The sequence below is a fragment of the Ambystoma mexicanum genome, chromosome 2p (genome assembly GCF_040938575.1).
Source record: "Ambystoma mexicanum isolate Mex_15411 chromosome 2p, UKY_AmexF1_1, whole genome shotgun sequence".
Classification (NCBI taxonomy): Eukaryota; Metazoa; Chordata; class Amphibia; order Caudata; family Ambystomatidae; genus Ambystoma; species Ambystoma mexicanum.
In genome coordinates, this window is record NC_090923.1 from 1,379,757,067 (window position 1) to 1,379,774,169 (window position 17,103).

General features: G+C 43.3%; 1 protein-coding gene across 1 annotated transcript in view; it reads right to left on the bottom strand.

Moving 5' to 3' along the window:
* Nucleotides 1–17,103, bottom strand: part of LOC138567514 (UPF0764 protein C16orf89 homolog) — a 546,721-nt gene that overhangs the window by 83,844 nt on the left and 445,774 nt on the right. Inside the window, exon 7 of the mRNA XM_069645784.1 lies at nt 488–544. Coding sequence (XP_069501885.1) covers nt 488–544 — 57 coding nt within the window. The remainder of the gene's footprint in view (nt 1–487; nt 545–17,103) is intronic.

The window sequence follows — 17,103 nt, forward strand, 5'->3', positions numbered from 1 at the left end:
GCACTTCCGGAATAGTGCAGAATACCACAGGAAAGTGCGACTGTACTTACTTTCTGCCCGCCCCCTCCCCCGGCTACTGATCTCACATGGATATGGACATGCAAAGGACCTAGTAGGGTCTAGGACCTCTGCTGCCTCTCCCATGTTGTATTTTACTGGTGGTCATATGAGCCCAGTTGTGGGAGATTTGCTCGTTATGTTGGTATACAATTTAAATGAACAGCATTCTGTGGTGACTGACTGGGCACAACTGTTTGTGTGCTGAAAAGTGCACATAGTAACTCTGGTACAGGAAGTGACCCCGCAGTGGGATACCACCTACCAGCGATTGCCGATGCCACTGTTTATCATTAATGGCATTATCAACATTTTGATGTGGGTATAATCAGTATGGTAAAGGAAACTGAGTCATTGTAGACTTGACCCTACTGTTTCCTCAGCTGCACATGCATTTACATTTAGGGAAAAGAAATTGAAGCAAAGTTACCTTTTATTTTACTAACTGAATCAATTTCGGGATTCCACAGGCCAGCGCTGTGAGATACTGCAAAGGAATAACAAGCTAAATGTGAACATTTGTGCAGCGTTACATTATTCTTTCATCGATATTGTTGCAATGCAGATATAACATCGGATATCTTGTTGGAACTGTTAGGAATAACTTGGGGGAATTACTGCCAAACATGGTTGCCGTTACTGCCACTTGGTCCGGTGGTAAGCGCATAAGTGGCGGTAGAGTGGTTTTAATGCACATTTTTGGAGTTCCTGAAACTGTAAGGAGATTCTGGCAGAATTACCACAAGTGCTAATTCTGCTGCGGTAATTCCACCGATATTTGGCCTTAAAGTGGCAGATTTTCTTGGAGGTAAATCCTCCACTTCAAGTCCAAGCTTGTAGATCAGCAATGCGGTAAGAAAATGGCAGGTAATTCTGTTTATGCCCAAAAAGTAGCGATAATGGAATTGCCACCAGATTTTTCTTACACTGCCGAACTTGTAATGAGGCCCAAAAGAACAGTGCTATGATGGATGGCCACAGAACGCACAATATTGTTATACTTTCAGAGCAAAACATGCTGAAAGACGTAAGTAAAGGGCACACCGCCATCTTTGCCCAGAATCCACCTGAAGCAGATTGATCCAGCAACCTCTATTAAGAAGCCCTTATTGAGGCAGACTGCGCCTTGCTGATCTACAAACTCCTTACATCTCAAGCCAAAACTGACAAAAGAACAAGGAAATAATCATTGGGGGCTATTTGTTATTATCTCCTCAATGCCAATCACAATACTCAGAAAGCAGTCAATAACTAATTATATTGTCTGCATTCCAAATATTCTGACTGGAGGATCAACACAATAATTTGTCTTCAGGCGAATCTCTTTTTATTGCTTCAACCTGACAGGCAACAACCAATTTACCAGAGCAAAGGAAAAGCTAAAACATGGAAAAATTGTTTCACATTCGTCCAGAGCAAGTGTTCTCTTTTACAGGACACATAATGCTGGCTCGGACTGTTCCAGGTCAACCAACTTTACACTCTAACCTCATAACTACAACCTAGTCATTTAAATACTGCAAAATAAACCCCATTTAATTAACTAATGCGTTTACAGATATGCAACTATGCAATATGCCCAGTGGATGGTGTCATTATTTAACAGAGGTAGGATCCATAACCATTTGGAAAGTGGCTGCTGGACCATAGAGTTGGGGTAGAAGGGTATAACAGTACAAATAAACAGCAACACTGGAGTTGCAAAGGTAGTTTCTTGCATCTTCTCATGGTCTTGGGTCTCAACGCCTCCTTTTGCTTATTGCCCTTGTTGTGGGAGGCTCCTCCTCCTTTGTTTTCTCATGTCTCTCTCCTCCTTTCCTCTCGACACCTCACCACATGCTCGTCTTCTTCTCCTTAGACATTGCTTCTCTTAACTTCTGCTCTCTCTGGAATTTCACCACCAGCCCTCCTCTATTGCTCTTCATAACTGTTGCGACCACTGCCAAACTGATGACTGCAAGGTTTTCAATCAATCATAACCACTGGCACAGCTCTCGACAATGCATCAGACAATCATTCTTCAGTCTGCCAAGCTATTACAGAAGGGGAAAGACCATATGCAAATCAGGCTTGGTCCCACCACAAAACAGACAGCCCCACCCGAACATCTAGGTGACATCCCTTCGGCATGAGAACACAAGAAACCCCAGACATGTTTTGGCCTCATTCTGTGTCATGGGTAAGGTTTAACTTGGGTCTCTAGGCCCACCAGCTTTGGGACCCACTTCTGGGCGCTCCCGTCCCACAGAAGAGCAGATTAATGCAATAGCCACAATTACCTATATGCTTGAGGTAACAGACAACAGAGTTTATCCCTTTGACTAAAGACAAACTAGAAGAGTCTTAGAAAACACAGAAGAAGTGGCATGACAGACATGTCATCTAGTACTGAGCGGGCATATAAGGTATGACAAGTTGGAATTTAGTTTGGCCAGAAAGTTCATTGTGACAATGACCACAGGGCGGAACGCTAAGACATACTTGGGGACTACAGCAATTTGAAAAACCTTAACCTAGCATTGCTGGAGTTTTACCCTTTTGTCTGCAGTGAAAATGATCCTGCGGGGAAGGGAGCCAAGATCTAAAACAGATTGGAGTGCTGCAAGATAGATTACACATTTGCCTAAGTTTAGCTAACAGGTCCGTTAACTTCAGGAAGAGCAATAGTTATCAAGGCGCCATACCCATTTAAAAACTGCTTCTCAAGCATGCCAAAAGTTGTTAAGGGTGTGAAATGTGACATGTGCCCAAGTAATGTGTAAAGATGGGTCCTGGCATATGATGACTCTGACATCCAGGGATGGACTAGTTACTTCTTTGATAGGTTCCTTGTACATTACATCAAGTACATCAGGTCAGGTACACATAAGTTGAGGGCAACATGCACCGGCATCCTCTCTCAGGGGTCTACATCTCCAACTGACTCTCACAGATCACCACTCATACATCAACATTATCTGAGGCTGCATTCTCTGTCACTCACTCCAACATTCTATGCATTCTACTCAGGGTCCACGGGAAGCTTAGTCACTACATATCTCCCCCCTTAATAATAACAAACAACACCTACCAGCAGAAGACACACACTCACAAACACACACCATCCAATGCACGTGCATCCCTTACCTCAAAACAGGAATACTCTACACACAAACACAAACCCTAAGACCGTCCTCACCCTGTGGGACAATTACTTCTCCAAACAATGTCTCTCCCCTTTTCTACACAGTAAAGAAGAGACACCATCAACATCAACAAAGATACCCTTCCAAACTTTTAAACATTATCAGGCATACCTGCCCTTCTACAAGTTTTCTCATCTCACAGCACACAACATCACATCATTCACCCAGCTCCCTCACAGCCCTCTCCATACCACAACTCACTGGCTGCACACACCACATTGTCCACTCAAGCAGGCTGGATATTCCGAATACCCAGATAGCCAGCACCACAACACTCAGTGTCACTGCCCCACATGTGCCCGTGTTGAAAAACACGTTCTACACACACCTCTTTAACTACAGGAAGCTCTTAATAACACCACTCACCGCATCATACAACTTTTCCTCATACCACAGGACATAAGTCAACAATTTTTTTCACTAACACTTCAAAATGTCATACAATTTAAAAAACATTGCATTTCTACCAACAATGAGTTCTATTCTTAAACTTCTAAATTCTCTGTCATGAATAAAAGTCCCACCTGCAAAAGCAAAATCATTAGTGTGGCAAAATTTCACAAATCACTTTTCTGAACTCCATTTACTGCAAAGCTAACCAGTCCACACTGCCTATTAATCTTTAAAGTCCATCTGTGGGAAAAATGTTGTTAGACACACTATAAACACTAAAACTATCATTGTTCTCACCAATACCTAACTTCCCTACAATGCCTTATCGAACGGACGCCACGACATCCAAATTCATTCGGCGCACATCAATTCTGCCACAGGCTCAAAAAGTGTCTCACTACTACACAGGCCTCACATGACACTAATTATTACTAAACGTCACTAACCTACAGGCTAACATGTGCCCTGTAGTATTCAAAACAAAACATTAATAATGCAACTACATTGAAACATATTTCATCAATTCTGCTGCGAATATCTTCAGAATATTACCACACCAACTGCCATCTTTGAGTAATTGCAGTGTTACTGGGGAACCGCTGGTCAATGATCAAAATGTCCCCAAATACCTCCGGTGGCCTCTTCTTTGCCAGCCACAACTGCTGGCGCTCGCTGGCATGCTTCCCCCTTGCTGACCGTGATGCAGCATTCACACTCTTCTGTGTAGCGCAGCGCTTTGAAAGTCCTACACCACCGCAGAACTCCCCCAAACTCAGCCTAAAATGCAGCACTTCCCCACAGGGGACACAGCCCAATTCACCAATGCTACTGCTAAAACTGTGATCCTCCTCCTTGAGCTTCTTACGCGGACATACACACTGCGACTTATCACACAAAGAAAGGTCCTCCAATCCCACGGCCGCAGCGCTGTGACATTGAACCACGTCATAAGGTTCTTTTCTTTTGCAATTCAGTTTCTCCTTAGTTATGAACCAACTGACTTCTCCTTGCTGACGTCCCCAATATGCTGGGACCATCGCCAACACACCCAGCATTCCACCACACATCATCACTTGACATGAGCAACCGAGCGAGACAGAGCTCTCTGAATCAACGGTCGCCATTCACCACCAAGCACACCATTAGGTGTCTGTGCCTACTGCTTGTGTTGCGCAGCTCCCCACTGCTGCCTGTCTCCTGAATTTCACCACCCTGCGCAGCAACTTGCCCACAATTGTGCTGCATCTTCACTCACATGGAGCCTCCTCTCCAGGATGGGCCACTCTCTGCCTATCTCTCCTGTGCTCGCAGCCACACGGCAGCTCCACATCGCAACGCACCTTCAGATGCATCCGGCCGCTCTCAGCCTCATGAGAGAAACCAGGATCATCACAGGTCGCCACAGCCCTTCTTTCACCAGCTGTACACACAATGAGGTAAGACTCCCTCACCCTGCCTTTTGAGCCTTTGGCAAAGTCACTTGAGCTACAGGCCCCTCCAAAGTGCTGCAATGGGCTCCGAGCCCCTCTGCCTTCTCTGCTAATGGACTCCAAGCCCCTCCAATCTTTAGCTAAATGGGTCCTTAGCCCCACCAATGTTCCACTTTCTTTGCAGCTCCTTTAACTAAATAACTCTTCTTTTTTTTCCTGCTGCCTGGCGCCTGCCTCTGGCGCTGCCTCCTACATCCAGCATAACCCGCACATCCAGCGTTGGCCTTCTTTGTGCCTACTGTCAAACAGCACTACCCCTACCTGTGAGAGGGTGTTCATTTTGGGTTGAGGGCGGTGCATGTCCCTTCCTTTGTGCTGTCCCCCAAGCACAGCCAACATCCTCGTTGCCATTGTAAAGATGGGTCCTGGCCAATGACCTGGGCAATGATGACTCTGACATCCAAGGATGTACTAGTTACTTCTTTAATAGGTTCCTTGTACATTACATCAGGTACATCAGGTCAGGTACACATAAGTTGAGGGCAACATGCACCGGCATCCTCTCTCAGGGGGTCTACATCTCCAACTGACTCTCAAAGGTCACCACTCATACATCAACATTCTCTCAGGCTGCATTCTCTGTCACTCACTCCAACAATCCATGCATTCTAGGGTCCAGGGAAGGCTTAATCACTACATAATGCTATTATTTTGCTTCCAATGTCAAGAAGGGGGTGTACGGGATGATGATATTGGCTGGTATCACCATGTCTAGCAGTGATTGGGTCAGCCCATGCTAGATGGGCCCATTAGTTTCTGCACAGACTGCCGGCAGTGCTCGAAGTGTACGAAAAGTAGTGGAGCTATGTTCCCTACTGGTCTGCACCGCTCCCCAGAAACCCCACCGCCACACCCCCTCTCATGCACAATATAAACCCCCAAATGCATGCGCCTGCAGTTTAAGGGTATGTTCATTGCACTGCACTGAAAGTGCAAGTTTCAACTGCTTCCTACACTTTTATTTTAAAACGAAACCATTCCGGAACGGTTTCTTTTTAAAATAAAAGTATAGGAACGGTAAAACTTCATTAAAAAAAAGTAGAGGAGCACTGCTCCCGACTGCTCCTGCCCACTTCGACCACTGACTGCCAGACTCTGACCAAGATAAAAAAGGTGGAGGGCCACCATGTGATTAGACTATAGGAGACCTCATACAAATTGGGACTTACACAGATTATCACCACTATAGAACTGACTAAAGTATTTAGCAGGGCAGGTTTGCTGATCATACATCAGACAGGTCAATTTTCACCTACCCAGTGGGACTCTGAGTCCCAACCCAAGCCCTTTCACATGTCATATGCCCATGGACTTTTCTGAAACTGATGAACCTGATGAACATGCCTGGTATCCTTTATCCTGGCTTATCCTGGCTATTTTGCAATTTCAGCCAGAACTGGAAGCTTTGATGTAGCAAATGAGAATTGTGATTTTTTGATGCACATATGCAATGTTAGGCCAGTTTGACCTGAGAAACGTCCCCTACCATTACCTTGTTATAGGCAGAGAAGGTAAGCTGTAGAATTTACAAGCTAAGATGTAGGCCATGTCAACTTGGCTGGTGGCTGCCACCTAGGATAGGTCCCGCCTTCTTGAGCAACACCTGTTACATCAAGGGGTTAAACTACATTTTTACTTGACTGACAGGGCTGATGAAGATGAACATACCTTGGAAGGTGAATTGGAGCACCAGAAAAGCTACAAGGGTCTGATGAAAGCTGTGTCGATTACCTGTACCTGGCAATGGGCAATGGGGATGGCCGTGAGGATGACTCAGGGGGCAGGGCTCCTCCCCTAGTCACTAGAGGATGGGGCCGGGGAGGCATGGGGTGGATCACCTGGTCATCCTGGCTTGGTCTCTGGAATATGGCAGGGGGCGTTCGCAGGACCACCTTAAATACTCCCCCTGAAGGATCCCCTCTAGGCTGACCAATGGTTGCTGCATTGGAAACCCTGCATTCCCCTTTAAGCAGAGTTAGTTTAATTCCTCTGGCGCTAGTAAAATATCTTTTGATACTGTTACAAGTTAGCCTGTACTATCAGGGAAATATTTGGAGTACATGAAGGAAAGCCGATGTGAACCTGTAAGTTTTGTAAATACTTTCTTTCAATCTGGCAACTTTTGGACCAGGGAGTTTATCACACAGGAAAGGAAGTTACAACTGCACTGCCTCCTGGTAGAGCATTTCCTCTTAAAGGATACAATATTGCAATCTCACTGCATGCATACATCAACTAGAGAAACATAAACTTGTAATGGTTTACCAAGCATCCCCTGCATTAAATCCACATGCTGGAGGAACAGGGGATCAGTACTCACGGCAGCTAGCATGATAGAGGGTCTGGGGACAGGGTGAGGGGGTGAATGAATTCCAAAATGGAGGAAAGGCCCATTATAAGCTTGGCCTAGCCCCCTTAGCCCATGACAGTGTTGGGTGTACTCAGGAAGATCACTCAGTGCCAGCCCTGTCCCAATTAGAGATCTTAGTTGCAGATACTAAAACAGGGCCCTACCGAGGAGGAACACTATAAAAACCAGAGGCCACAGTCAGTCTGTTTGGGTTGATGTAGAAGGTTATGGCAGGCGGTTGGAGAATGTTGGAGAGTGATACAAAATTAAAGAAAGGCATCCAGGTGGCCAGGTCAGCCCTAGGCATGACCAGAAAGCAACAATAGGAACAAGACCTATGCAAGGAGGTCAGAAACAAAACAGTGAGGGAGACCAAGGTAGGAAGACTCCACAGTTCGCGGAAGGAATGTGCCTGGAATTGAGTAAGGGAGTAGGAAGTGGAGGCTGCTGCTCTATCTCTGCCCAAAATATGAGTTGCACCTCTACCACTAGTTCAAGAACGCTATGGGCTGACTCGCCTGAATAATCTTGACAGAACCAGTACGTGCACCTAGATTTGGGAACCCCTGGAAACCTACAATAGATGCAGAGGCAGTCAAAGCTTGGGAACCCAGGAAACCAGCAACACCACTGGGATTTCAGATACTACCACACACCCAGTGTGAGAGACTTTGTTTTTTTATTTCCCTCCATTAATTTGTGCTTTTATATTTTCATTTGACTAACTCCTATAACAATAGCAATCACTTAACTATCTTACTGAAGTCTATTTTTTGTACATCCTGCTTGGGCGTCCTGACACATGGTGTCACAAGTGTCACGGTTCAGAATCTAAGTGAGAACTGATTGTTAATTGCAAATTAAAAACCTGTTTGGTTTCTTTTTACAAAAACTAACAAGTGATTTTTCTCATTATTTATGTAACTCTAAATACAATGGAATGATTAAGTTGAATTTATTTGACATTGATGAACCATCATTTGATGGATTTTGAAAAGAGTGCAGGGGACGGGAGGGCTCCTACCTTTGGATCCTCATTTTTTTCCTCACTTATATGTTATAGTGATTCTGTGCCAGGATCACTTTTCCGCCCCGGCACCTGGAAAGAATATCTACATTGTTACACATTTAGAAAGTTTACTTTATAATTGAAACACTTGGCGTTCACCTACTTATCCCCTTTTTCTGCAGTTTGTTGTATCACTGGCTCCCACCAGTGTGGCACAATTTGTAGGTAGCACCCAGCTCCATTAGTACAGTTATTGATAAATATGTCCTTTTCACGAATAAATGAACTTACTGACAAACATGCTTCAACTTTAGCTTTTGATGCCAAGGAAGCCAAACGGATTCTGTCACTTATCAAAGACACTGAAAAATCTCTCCAGAGTAAAATCAGTCCAGACCGTCTCATATTTCAACTGGAAAAACTCATTAGGACGGAAATCTCACAGAAACTCCATGCAAGTACTTTAGTAGAATATTTTAAATCCAAAAGAATTCCTAGGGGATTGAGGGTTTACCTCCGACCAACATTATGTAATGAAAATCAAGCCTTCATTGAAAAGTGGGACTGTATTCTTAACAAATGCTCCCTGGACCTCATTTTGTTAAGAATACAGGAACTATCAAAATCCTTAACATCAATAGACACCGAAATAGTTAGTTTAAAAACTCAACTGAATTTAAATCATCTGAAGAACTAGCACAATTGCTAACAGACATTAATGAAAAGTTGGCCGTGTACAAGTCAGATATTGAACAAAGGAAATTAAGGAAATTCCAAAGGGATACCTTTGATTATATGAATGACATTGTATATAATTGGCAAGAGTATTACCACCATCGTAACCTCAACAGAACAAAACCAAGGAATCCAGATTCATCAAACTCTGGTAAAGAGAGTAGCTCAAGTAGCATAGGTGAAGCAACACAACCAGGGACCAATACCTCAACTGTTGAAACAGGAAGGACTCCAATATTACCACCGGATAGAGCATCGCAACCTGCGGGTTCCATAGTAACATTACTGACTCCAGGGTCATCGAGACCAGACGATTCAGGGCCTTTTTTAGGCCTACGCGACAGATCAAGAGAAAAACGCGTTGAGGGAAAGGCAAAACAAAAAAAGCTAAACAAATGAGTGAAAACCTGGTAGTTAACATCTCTAAGAAAACACTCACCAATGGCCAATTGGAGATGCTTAACCGTGGACTGTCCTTTATCCCGACAGACAACACCACTCTTTTGAGGAGAAAATCTGCCTGCACAGGCTATTAAGAAAACTTAGACTCAAAATATTTTTTGAGTCAGAGGACAATTTGGAAACCCGTTACTCGGATGGTAATACACTTGAAATACGCCCAAAGAGTAATTTTGATCCACATATACACAATTCGATGTTGAATCTCTTTGAGAACAATGTTATTTCAGATTTGAAACGGATCAATTATCAAATCTCTACACCCATTAATGTAAAGAAAAGTCAATTAGATCACGTGGAAGCATTGGCTAAGGACGAGGCCCTGACCATAAAACCTGCTGATAAAGGAGGAGCAATTGTCGTTATGGACACTGATGACTACACAAAAAATGCTTGCTGTTACTTGATGACACGAGTACATATAGAAAACTTAGTGGGGATCCAATCATGACAATAAAATCACTCATTGAAGAAATAGTGGGGGAAGCTTTGGACAATAAATGGATAAGCAATAAAACAAGTGAATTCCTAATCAACCAACATCCTATCACACCGGTGTTCTATGGACTGCCAAAGATCCATAAAAACCACAGTGATCCTCCACTTAGACCCATTGTAGCTGGCACCGACAGCATTTTCGATCCATTGTCTATATATATTGACCGTTTACTTCAAACCCTCATCCAGGATATTCCTACCTAAAGGACACTACAGACTTTTTAAACTGCATCCAGGAGATTCGAGCATTGAGTTCAGACTGCATACTTTTCAGCATGGATGTGTGCAGTCTGTACACATCCATCCCACATGAGGAAGGCATTCAAGCAGTTGACTGGCTGTTGTTGAACTCACAAGCAACGAAAGGAGACCCCCAATTGATCATGAAGCTCTTAAGTCTAATACTGAATAACAATTATTTCAGATTTCAAGGCAGCTTCTATCTCCAAATCACGGAACCTCTATGGGGTCAGCCATGGCCCCAGCATACGCCAACACATTTATGTATAAATTCGAACATGCACATGTATTGGAAAATGCACACTGGTCAAACAAAATACTAATTTGGAAACGGTATATCGATGATATCTTTGGGATTTGGTGTGGCACCATGGAGGAATTGACTGCTTTTCTTAACTTTTTGAACTCAGTACATCAGACCATTAAGTTCACAATGGAAGTAGGAACACCATCTCTACATTTCGTCGACATCTGTTTGGAGATTAGAAATAATCGAATCACCACCAATGTTTATCACAAACCCACCGACGTCAACAATTTATTACATTTTTCCAGTTTTCATCCTAAATCCATGTTGAGTAGTCTACCCTACAGCCAAATCCTGAGATTGAAAAGGATAGTTTCAGATCCAGCGGGATTGGATGTTGAATGCACCAAATTATTGGGCACATTGTCAAAGAGAGGCTACCCACAATCCATTTTAAAGGAAGCTATGGAGAGATCATCAAGTGTGAGCAAAGAACAACTACTTACACCTAAGGTCAAAAACAAAGAAACACCACTACTCTACATCACGAAGTACTCCCGCCAAAGTTTCCAAGTGGGGAGATCAATTAAGAAACACTGGGGACTACTCCAAAATGACCCATGTCTTGCGAAATTATTCCCAAAGTCTCCTATGATGGCCTTCAAGAGAGGCCGAAACCTGAGAGACAAATTGGTGAGAGCTGAGAAACCGCCTAAAGATAAACAGCAACTTTTACAAACTAGAAAGAAAGCTACATTTCCATGCTTGGGATGCTCCCATTGCAATAATGTAATCAAGGGTGAAAATGTAACGCATCGCCAATCTGGCAAGAAGTACAAATTACGTGATTACGCCACCTGCATGTCAACAGGGGCAATTTATGCAATTAAATGCCTATCCGGCAAATTATATGTGGGCCAGACTACAAGAGCAGTGAAAGAAAGACTAACTGAACATAAATCTAAAATCCGATGCAAAAACACAAAGTCCCCACTGGCAAGACACTTCACTCAACATCAACATACAATAGCCCTGTTTAAATTCCAGATTTTGGAGATAGTCAAGAAACCATACAGAGGGGTAGACTATCAATCTATCCTCTCCCGTAGGGAAAAGTTTTGGATACACCTACTTGATACATTAAATCCACATGGTCTGAATGAGGAGTTCTCTCTGAGGTGCTTTATCTAATCCCTGAACAGCTGTCACATATTTACTTACCAGCTATACTTTTTTTCCCTCCTCCTTAGTGGGGGTAATCTTACTCTAAAAAGTAGAACTATGGACCTACAAGGCACAAAGTGTAATTAACACAAGAATCTTGACAGTGGAACAATTGTTAAATTATCTACAGTCCGGGATCTGTTAACCGGCCCACTGCCGTTAAATGTATACCTATGATGATTTTGCATTTCCATTCGATGTAATTTTTTTTTTGTTTTCACACAATACAGATGTTACCCTGTTGTTGGAGTACCCACTGTGGCCAATGATGCATTGCTCATGTGCGTGCTATCAAGTATTTCAATATCGAATCGCATAGTCCAATCGTTTACCAGTCTTTAGTGAATGTTTTTCATTCTACTATACAGCCCTTCTGTATAATTATTTCACGTTATTTTTACACAGTCCATTATGCTTGGTGACAACTCTATACACCTCTGTAGTTAGATGCTGTATTAACCAACAGCATCACGTACACTCTAAGATGGCGCTCATGTATCCGCCACTTAGCTTTACCATTTACATTGCAGGACCTGGAATAGTCCACTTACTATGTTTACCAACGTGTAACAAGCCATAGAGGGTCTGCCTAAACGCGGAGAGGGTTGCTAGGGAGACGTGTAAACCCAATGCCGGGCGGACGAAGGAACACTCTTTTCTGTTCACGAGCCGCGCGGCGTAGATATTCACACTTTGAAGTGACATGCTCATTTTCACTCGTTAATGTGAATCGTGTGATTCACATCGCTGAGGTAAGCAGGAGCACGTAATTGCCTTTGAATTGAATGTTAGCATTAATTCAGAGTTACCGCTAACTACAGAACACATTTGCTAGCTACTTATCTGACCCGGTATTTTTTATTCTGTTTTTTTACAGAAAACCGTATCTTTTTTCTAACTGTGCCTGAGACTCCATGCGATTCGTTTAGGATATAGGATTTAACACTTTCAGACCTCCAGATCTTCTGACCTGGGCGGTAAGCTATCATTTCTTGTAATTGTAGACTCATCATTAATCTAAGTAAATCTTGACCTTGCGCCTGTACCTCTTGTACGGTGTCATGGATACATTTTGACTAAAAACTCTATGCAGAATCTCATGATTAGCATTTAGATTTATAAAGTCGCTTTTTATATGATGTCAATATATATCCTATTGCAGGTACTTTGATCATGCGGGTCATTGCCATACCTCTTATTTTGTATTAGAGGCGCTCCACATTCAGGATAGGAGCCTCGAAATAAATTGGTGTGTTAAGATTTGGAACACATCCTCCTCAACCATTGCCGGGGATGACACAGTTCTCACCTACTCCACACTTAAGGTATTTTTAGCAGGCAATTTGGTTGTATTTTGGTTTGGAAGCACACTTTGAATTGTAATTTTCCACTCTTGGGATGTGTAATGAGCATGTTGATGCGCACTGGCCACTTTGGCAGCTCCTCTAATCAGGGTACACTGGATTAGCAGCCTTTAAGTTCGTTTAGACTTGGCAGTACAACTCTTGATTGACCTTTGTTTATTCTTCTATTAATGTTCTATTTATGTACGTGACTTCAACGTGATTATAGTTGAAAGGACTGAAACACTCTCTATTTATGTATTTTTTACAGTTTAAACCTGCTTGGCTCAAGAAGAAGGGATATTGTTCCCAAAACGCGTCAGCCACTACTCAATTGTATACATGGACTACCATTACTTATCACTTTGTCGACAGTTATCTTAGCTCTTTTTCAGTTCAGAATCTAAGTGTAAACTGATTGTTAATTGCAAATTAAAAACCTGTTTGGTTTCTTTTTACAAAAACTTACAAGTGATTTTTCTCATTATTTATGTAACTCTAAATACAATGGAATGATTAAGTTGAATTTATTTGACATTGATGAACCATCATTTGATGGATTTTCAAAAGAGTGCAGGGGACGGGAGGGCTCCTACCTTTGGATCCTGTTTTTTTTCCTCACTTATACGTTATAGTGATTCTGTGCTAGGATCACTTTTTCTCCCCCGCACCTGGAAAGAATATCTACATTGTTACACATTTAGAAAGTTTACTTTATAATTGAAACACTTGGTGTGCACCTACTTATCCCCTTTTTCTACAAGTGTGATGTATAACATTTTTATGGAAGTCTACCCAGTCCCTCAACTAAGTTTTGGGCACGTCATCCTCATAGCTCTACTTCCCACCCAATCCACCTTGTGGTCCACTGAATAGGATTTATTAGCCATGTAAACAGTGGAGAAATGCCCCAGGGGATGTGCCCTCATCTCCACGGGACTTGCGGATGTCTCGCTCCAAAGCCTCTGCTGGCTATCACATATGGCATAGATGGGGGCCATCTTCATCAATCCAGACCATAGAGGGATAATTAACGTTGTACTTTGTAATCATGATATTGAGAGGTTCCTAGGAATGGAAGGGGCTCCTATAGCTCAGTTGATTTGTGAACAACACCCCCTATTACTGCAGAGGAGAACTCAGTCCTGGATAAGACTGCAAGGGGGAGTGTGAGGCTTGACTCCTCCCACCTTCCAGAAGACGAGGTAGAGACATCACAACAGGAGCAAATTCCCAGGACTCACCTTATTTCTTTATCTGATCCCCAGAGGTACATGGCCAGGGGTGAAATCTTCAAAGCCCAACATAGCGATCCCTCCTTGAGTTCTGCCATTGATACTGCAGTCCCCGAAGAGAAGGGCAGAATGCTTGGGGGGACTTGTACTGTAGTTGCCAATAATGTGAAGGGTAATGGTGAGTCCATATTCAACTGCTAGTCCATCTCCAATTTTGAAGGCATGTTCTTGACCTTGCTCGTTCCCACTTCTCAACAGGACATCAGCAGGTCACAAAAACTCAGGAACATGTGCTTAGTAGGGTTTTCTGGCCCAGAGTCCACCAACAAATTCAAAAGTAGTGCCTGGTTTGCCCCCTGTATGAGGAAAACCTCTAGAAATGTTGTAGGGGCCCCGTCCAGCCCTTTGCCATCATTGAAGAGCCCAACTCCTTAAAGGGCAAGATGGACCCCTGAGCCTCTCTAAAGCACGGAACCAATACATCTAAGGCATTTTAGATGATGCCCCTCGATGTCCAGAATCATTCCCCACAAAGAGTAACACTACACAGTATTGTGAAACACAAGGTGATATAATTCTTGCGGGTGAGTTTCCCAAAATAAATACTCGCAGGTCAGGGAGGTCCTCCTCATGTTCAGAGTCATGTTCTAGTTAAAACAACTGTTTAAAAATTAACCACTATTCCTCTCAATTTACCATCCTCAGACTGACGGGTTAGTGTTGAACTTTTATCAGACTGTACAGAAACATTTAACAAAATTGGCATCACAAGACACCAGAAACTGGAGGAGCTGCTTCGCTGGGACTGCTTGCTGCTAGAAAACCAACACAAGCCTCCACAGCCCATTCTCCTTTGCAGCCAGAAGGAAGCATCATGATGTTCTAGACATTCTCAAGAAAGGATGGGCAAGTCCCCAGTATGCAGAGATGGAGAATGGTGAGTTTGACTAAGCAACCCCAAACCAATAGGTCTGGAGATATCATGTCTTTCTCCACCTCTGGTTCTTCTTCTGCACTAGTAGGCAATCCTGAGATCAATGTTTTTTGTCTCCAGTAGAAGAAATGTTGTGGCCCGAACCCCCTCCCCCAAACCAGTAGGAAACTCAGTGGCCTGTGGCAAATGATGCTCCCAAATAAGAAGATTCTCTTGGCACATTTTCTCAAGTGCTTCTCCTCTGGGTTTTGCTGAACTCTCGCTCTAGTGACCGCCATTATGACTGCATTATCAGGAAGGTCATTGTCCAGCAGCCATCCAATGGGAATTTAATCTGTCACTGGTACGCTGCATGCCTATGTTTTGCCCCACCAACTAAGTTCTACCATAGTCAATTGGCATGTGCTTGGATCATCCAATCCTCTAACATCATAATCTGGGCCTTATATGTACTTCACTTTTGTGCCCCACGTTCACTGGACAGCGGTAATACTTGCTTCAGTGTCACGGAGCCCAGGAGATTTGCTCTCATTAGTGCATATATTAAACATAATATTTGTGTATCTTAAGTATCTGGGCCTACAAAGGAGTCCTGGTACTGTGCCAACTAAGAGTAGACAAGATTCTTTCACAAAGGCATGGGAAAACCCCAATCAAACAACGAAGAAGAATTTTTCGGAAATAATGGCATTATTTGGTTTTCACAAGAAAAGTATTTTAATATCTTAAGGAACTAATTGTTAGGAAATAAACAACAAAAATCATTTGAGGGGTTATTTATCCTCAGCAACACTCTTCTGTGAAGCTTGGACAGCTCTCTTGTCAGGATGCTGTGAATGAACAAAAAGTATCTCCCAGTTTCCCGCCCATGGGTGACGCTGTGAGTACGTGCTTTGCAGGTACTCCGGGATGTCTTCTGACGGAAGGGTCCCTGGGTCACTGTTAGCCTCTCCCCATTCACCTGGTATAGGCGGGTGTCTATTCCTCCACAATCCTTATCCCCGCTTACTAAACTCTCCTGGAGTTTCAAAGCTAATTCCAGATCACAAACCAGTCAAAAAAGTAAATTCTCCTCTCATAAGAATCAATAGAATCTTTGTGGGTTTGTTGCCGAGGCTTATCCTGAGCTGCTTGGCTTGAGGTACCACCCACCTCACTAGGGGTGACCCTGCATGCATTGTGGTGGATTTTGAGCTCTACCGTACACATCCCAATGGTCACCAGATCTTTCTGCTTCTGTTCCTCTAGGGAGAACTTACTTTACTGTACGCGATACTGCCCAGTGCTAACTCAGCTAAAGCCAGACCACCCAAAGCTGTCATCCTCACTATCCCCAGCTTCTACTTAACCCTAAATTAGGTATTATTTTGATGGGTGGCTCAAGTTCTCTAGATGCCGCAAGGGTTTCCCCAGCCTTCCTTGCATCACCTGAAGCAGGAATGCTTTTTTAGCATTTCAGGATTCTATACCCGTCTGCCAAAGCGGAGTCCCAGCTCCTGGCACAGACCCTGTAGAGCACTTCCTTTGAAGTGCTTCAAGGTACCTAGAGTAGATCTATTCGAAACCAAGGCCTAGACAGATGACTTAGTGTTGTCTGCATGCACAGATATTTTATTTTTGGAAGACTAAGCTGAAGGTGCAGTCCAGTACTGAACCCCTCTAGCGGCTATCAGTGTGACAAAACTGATACTGGTCAAATGCAGT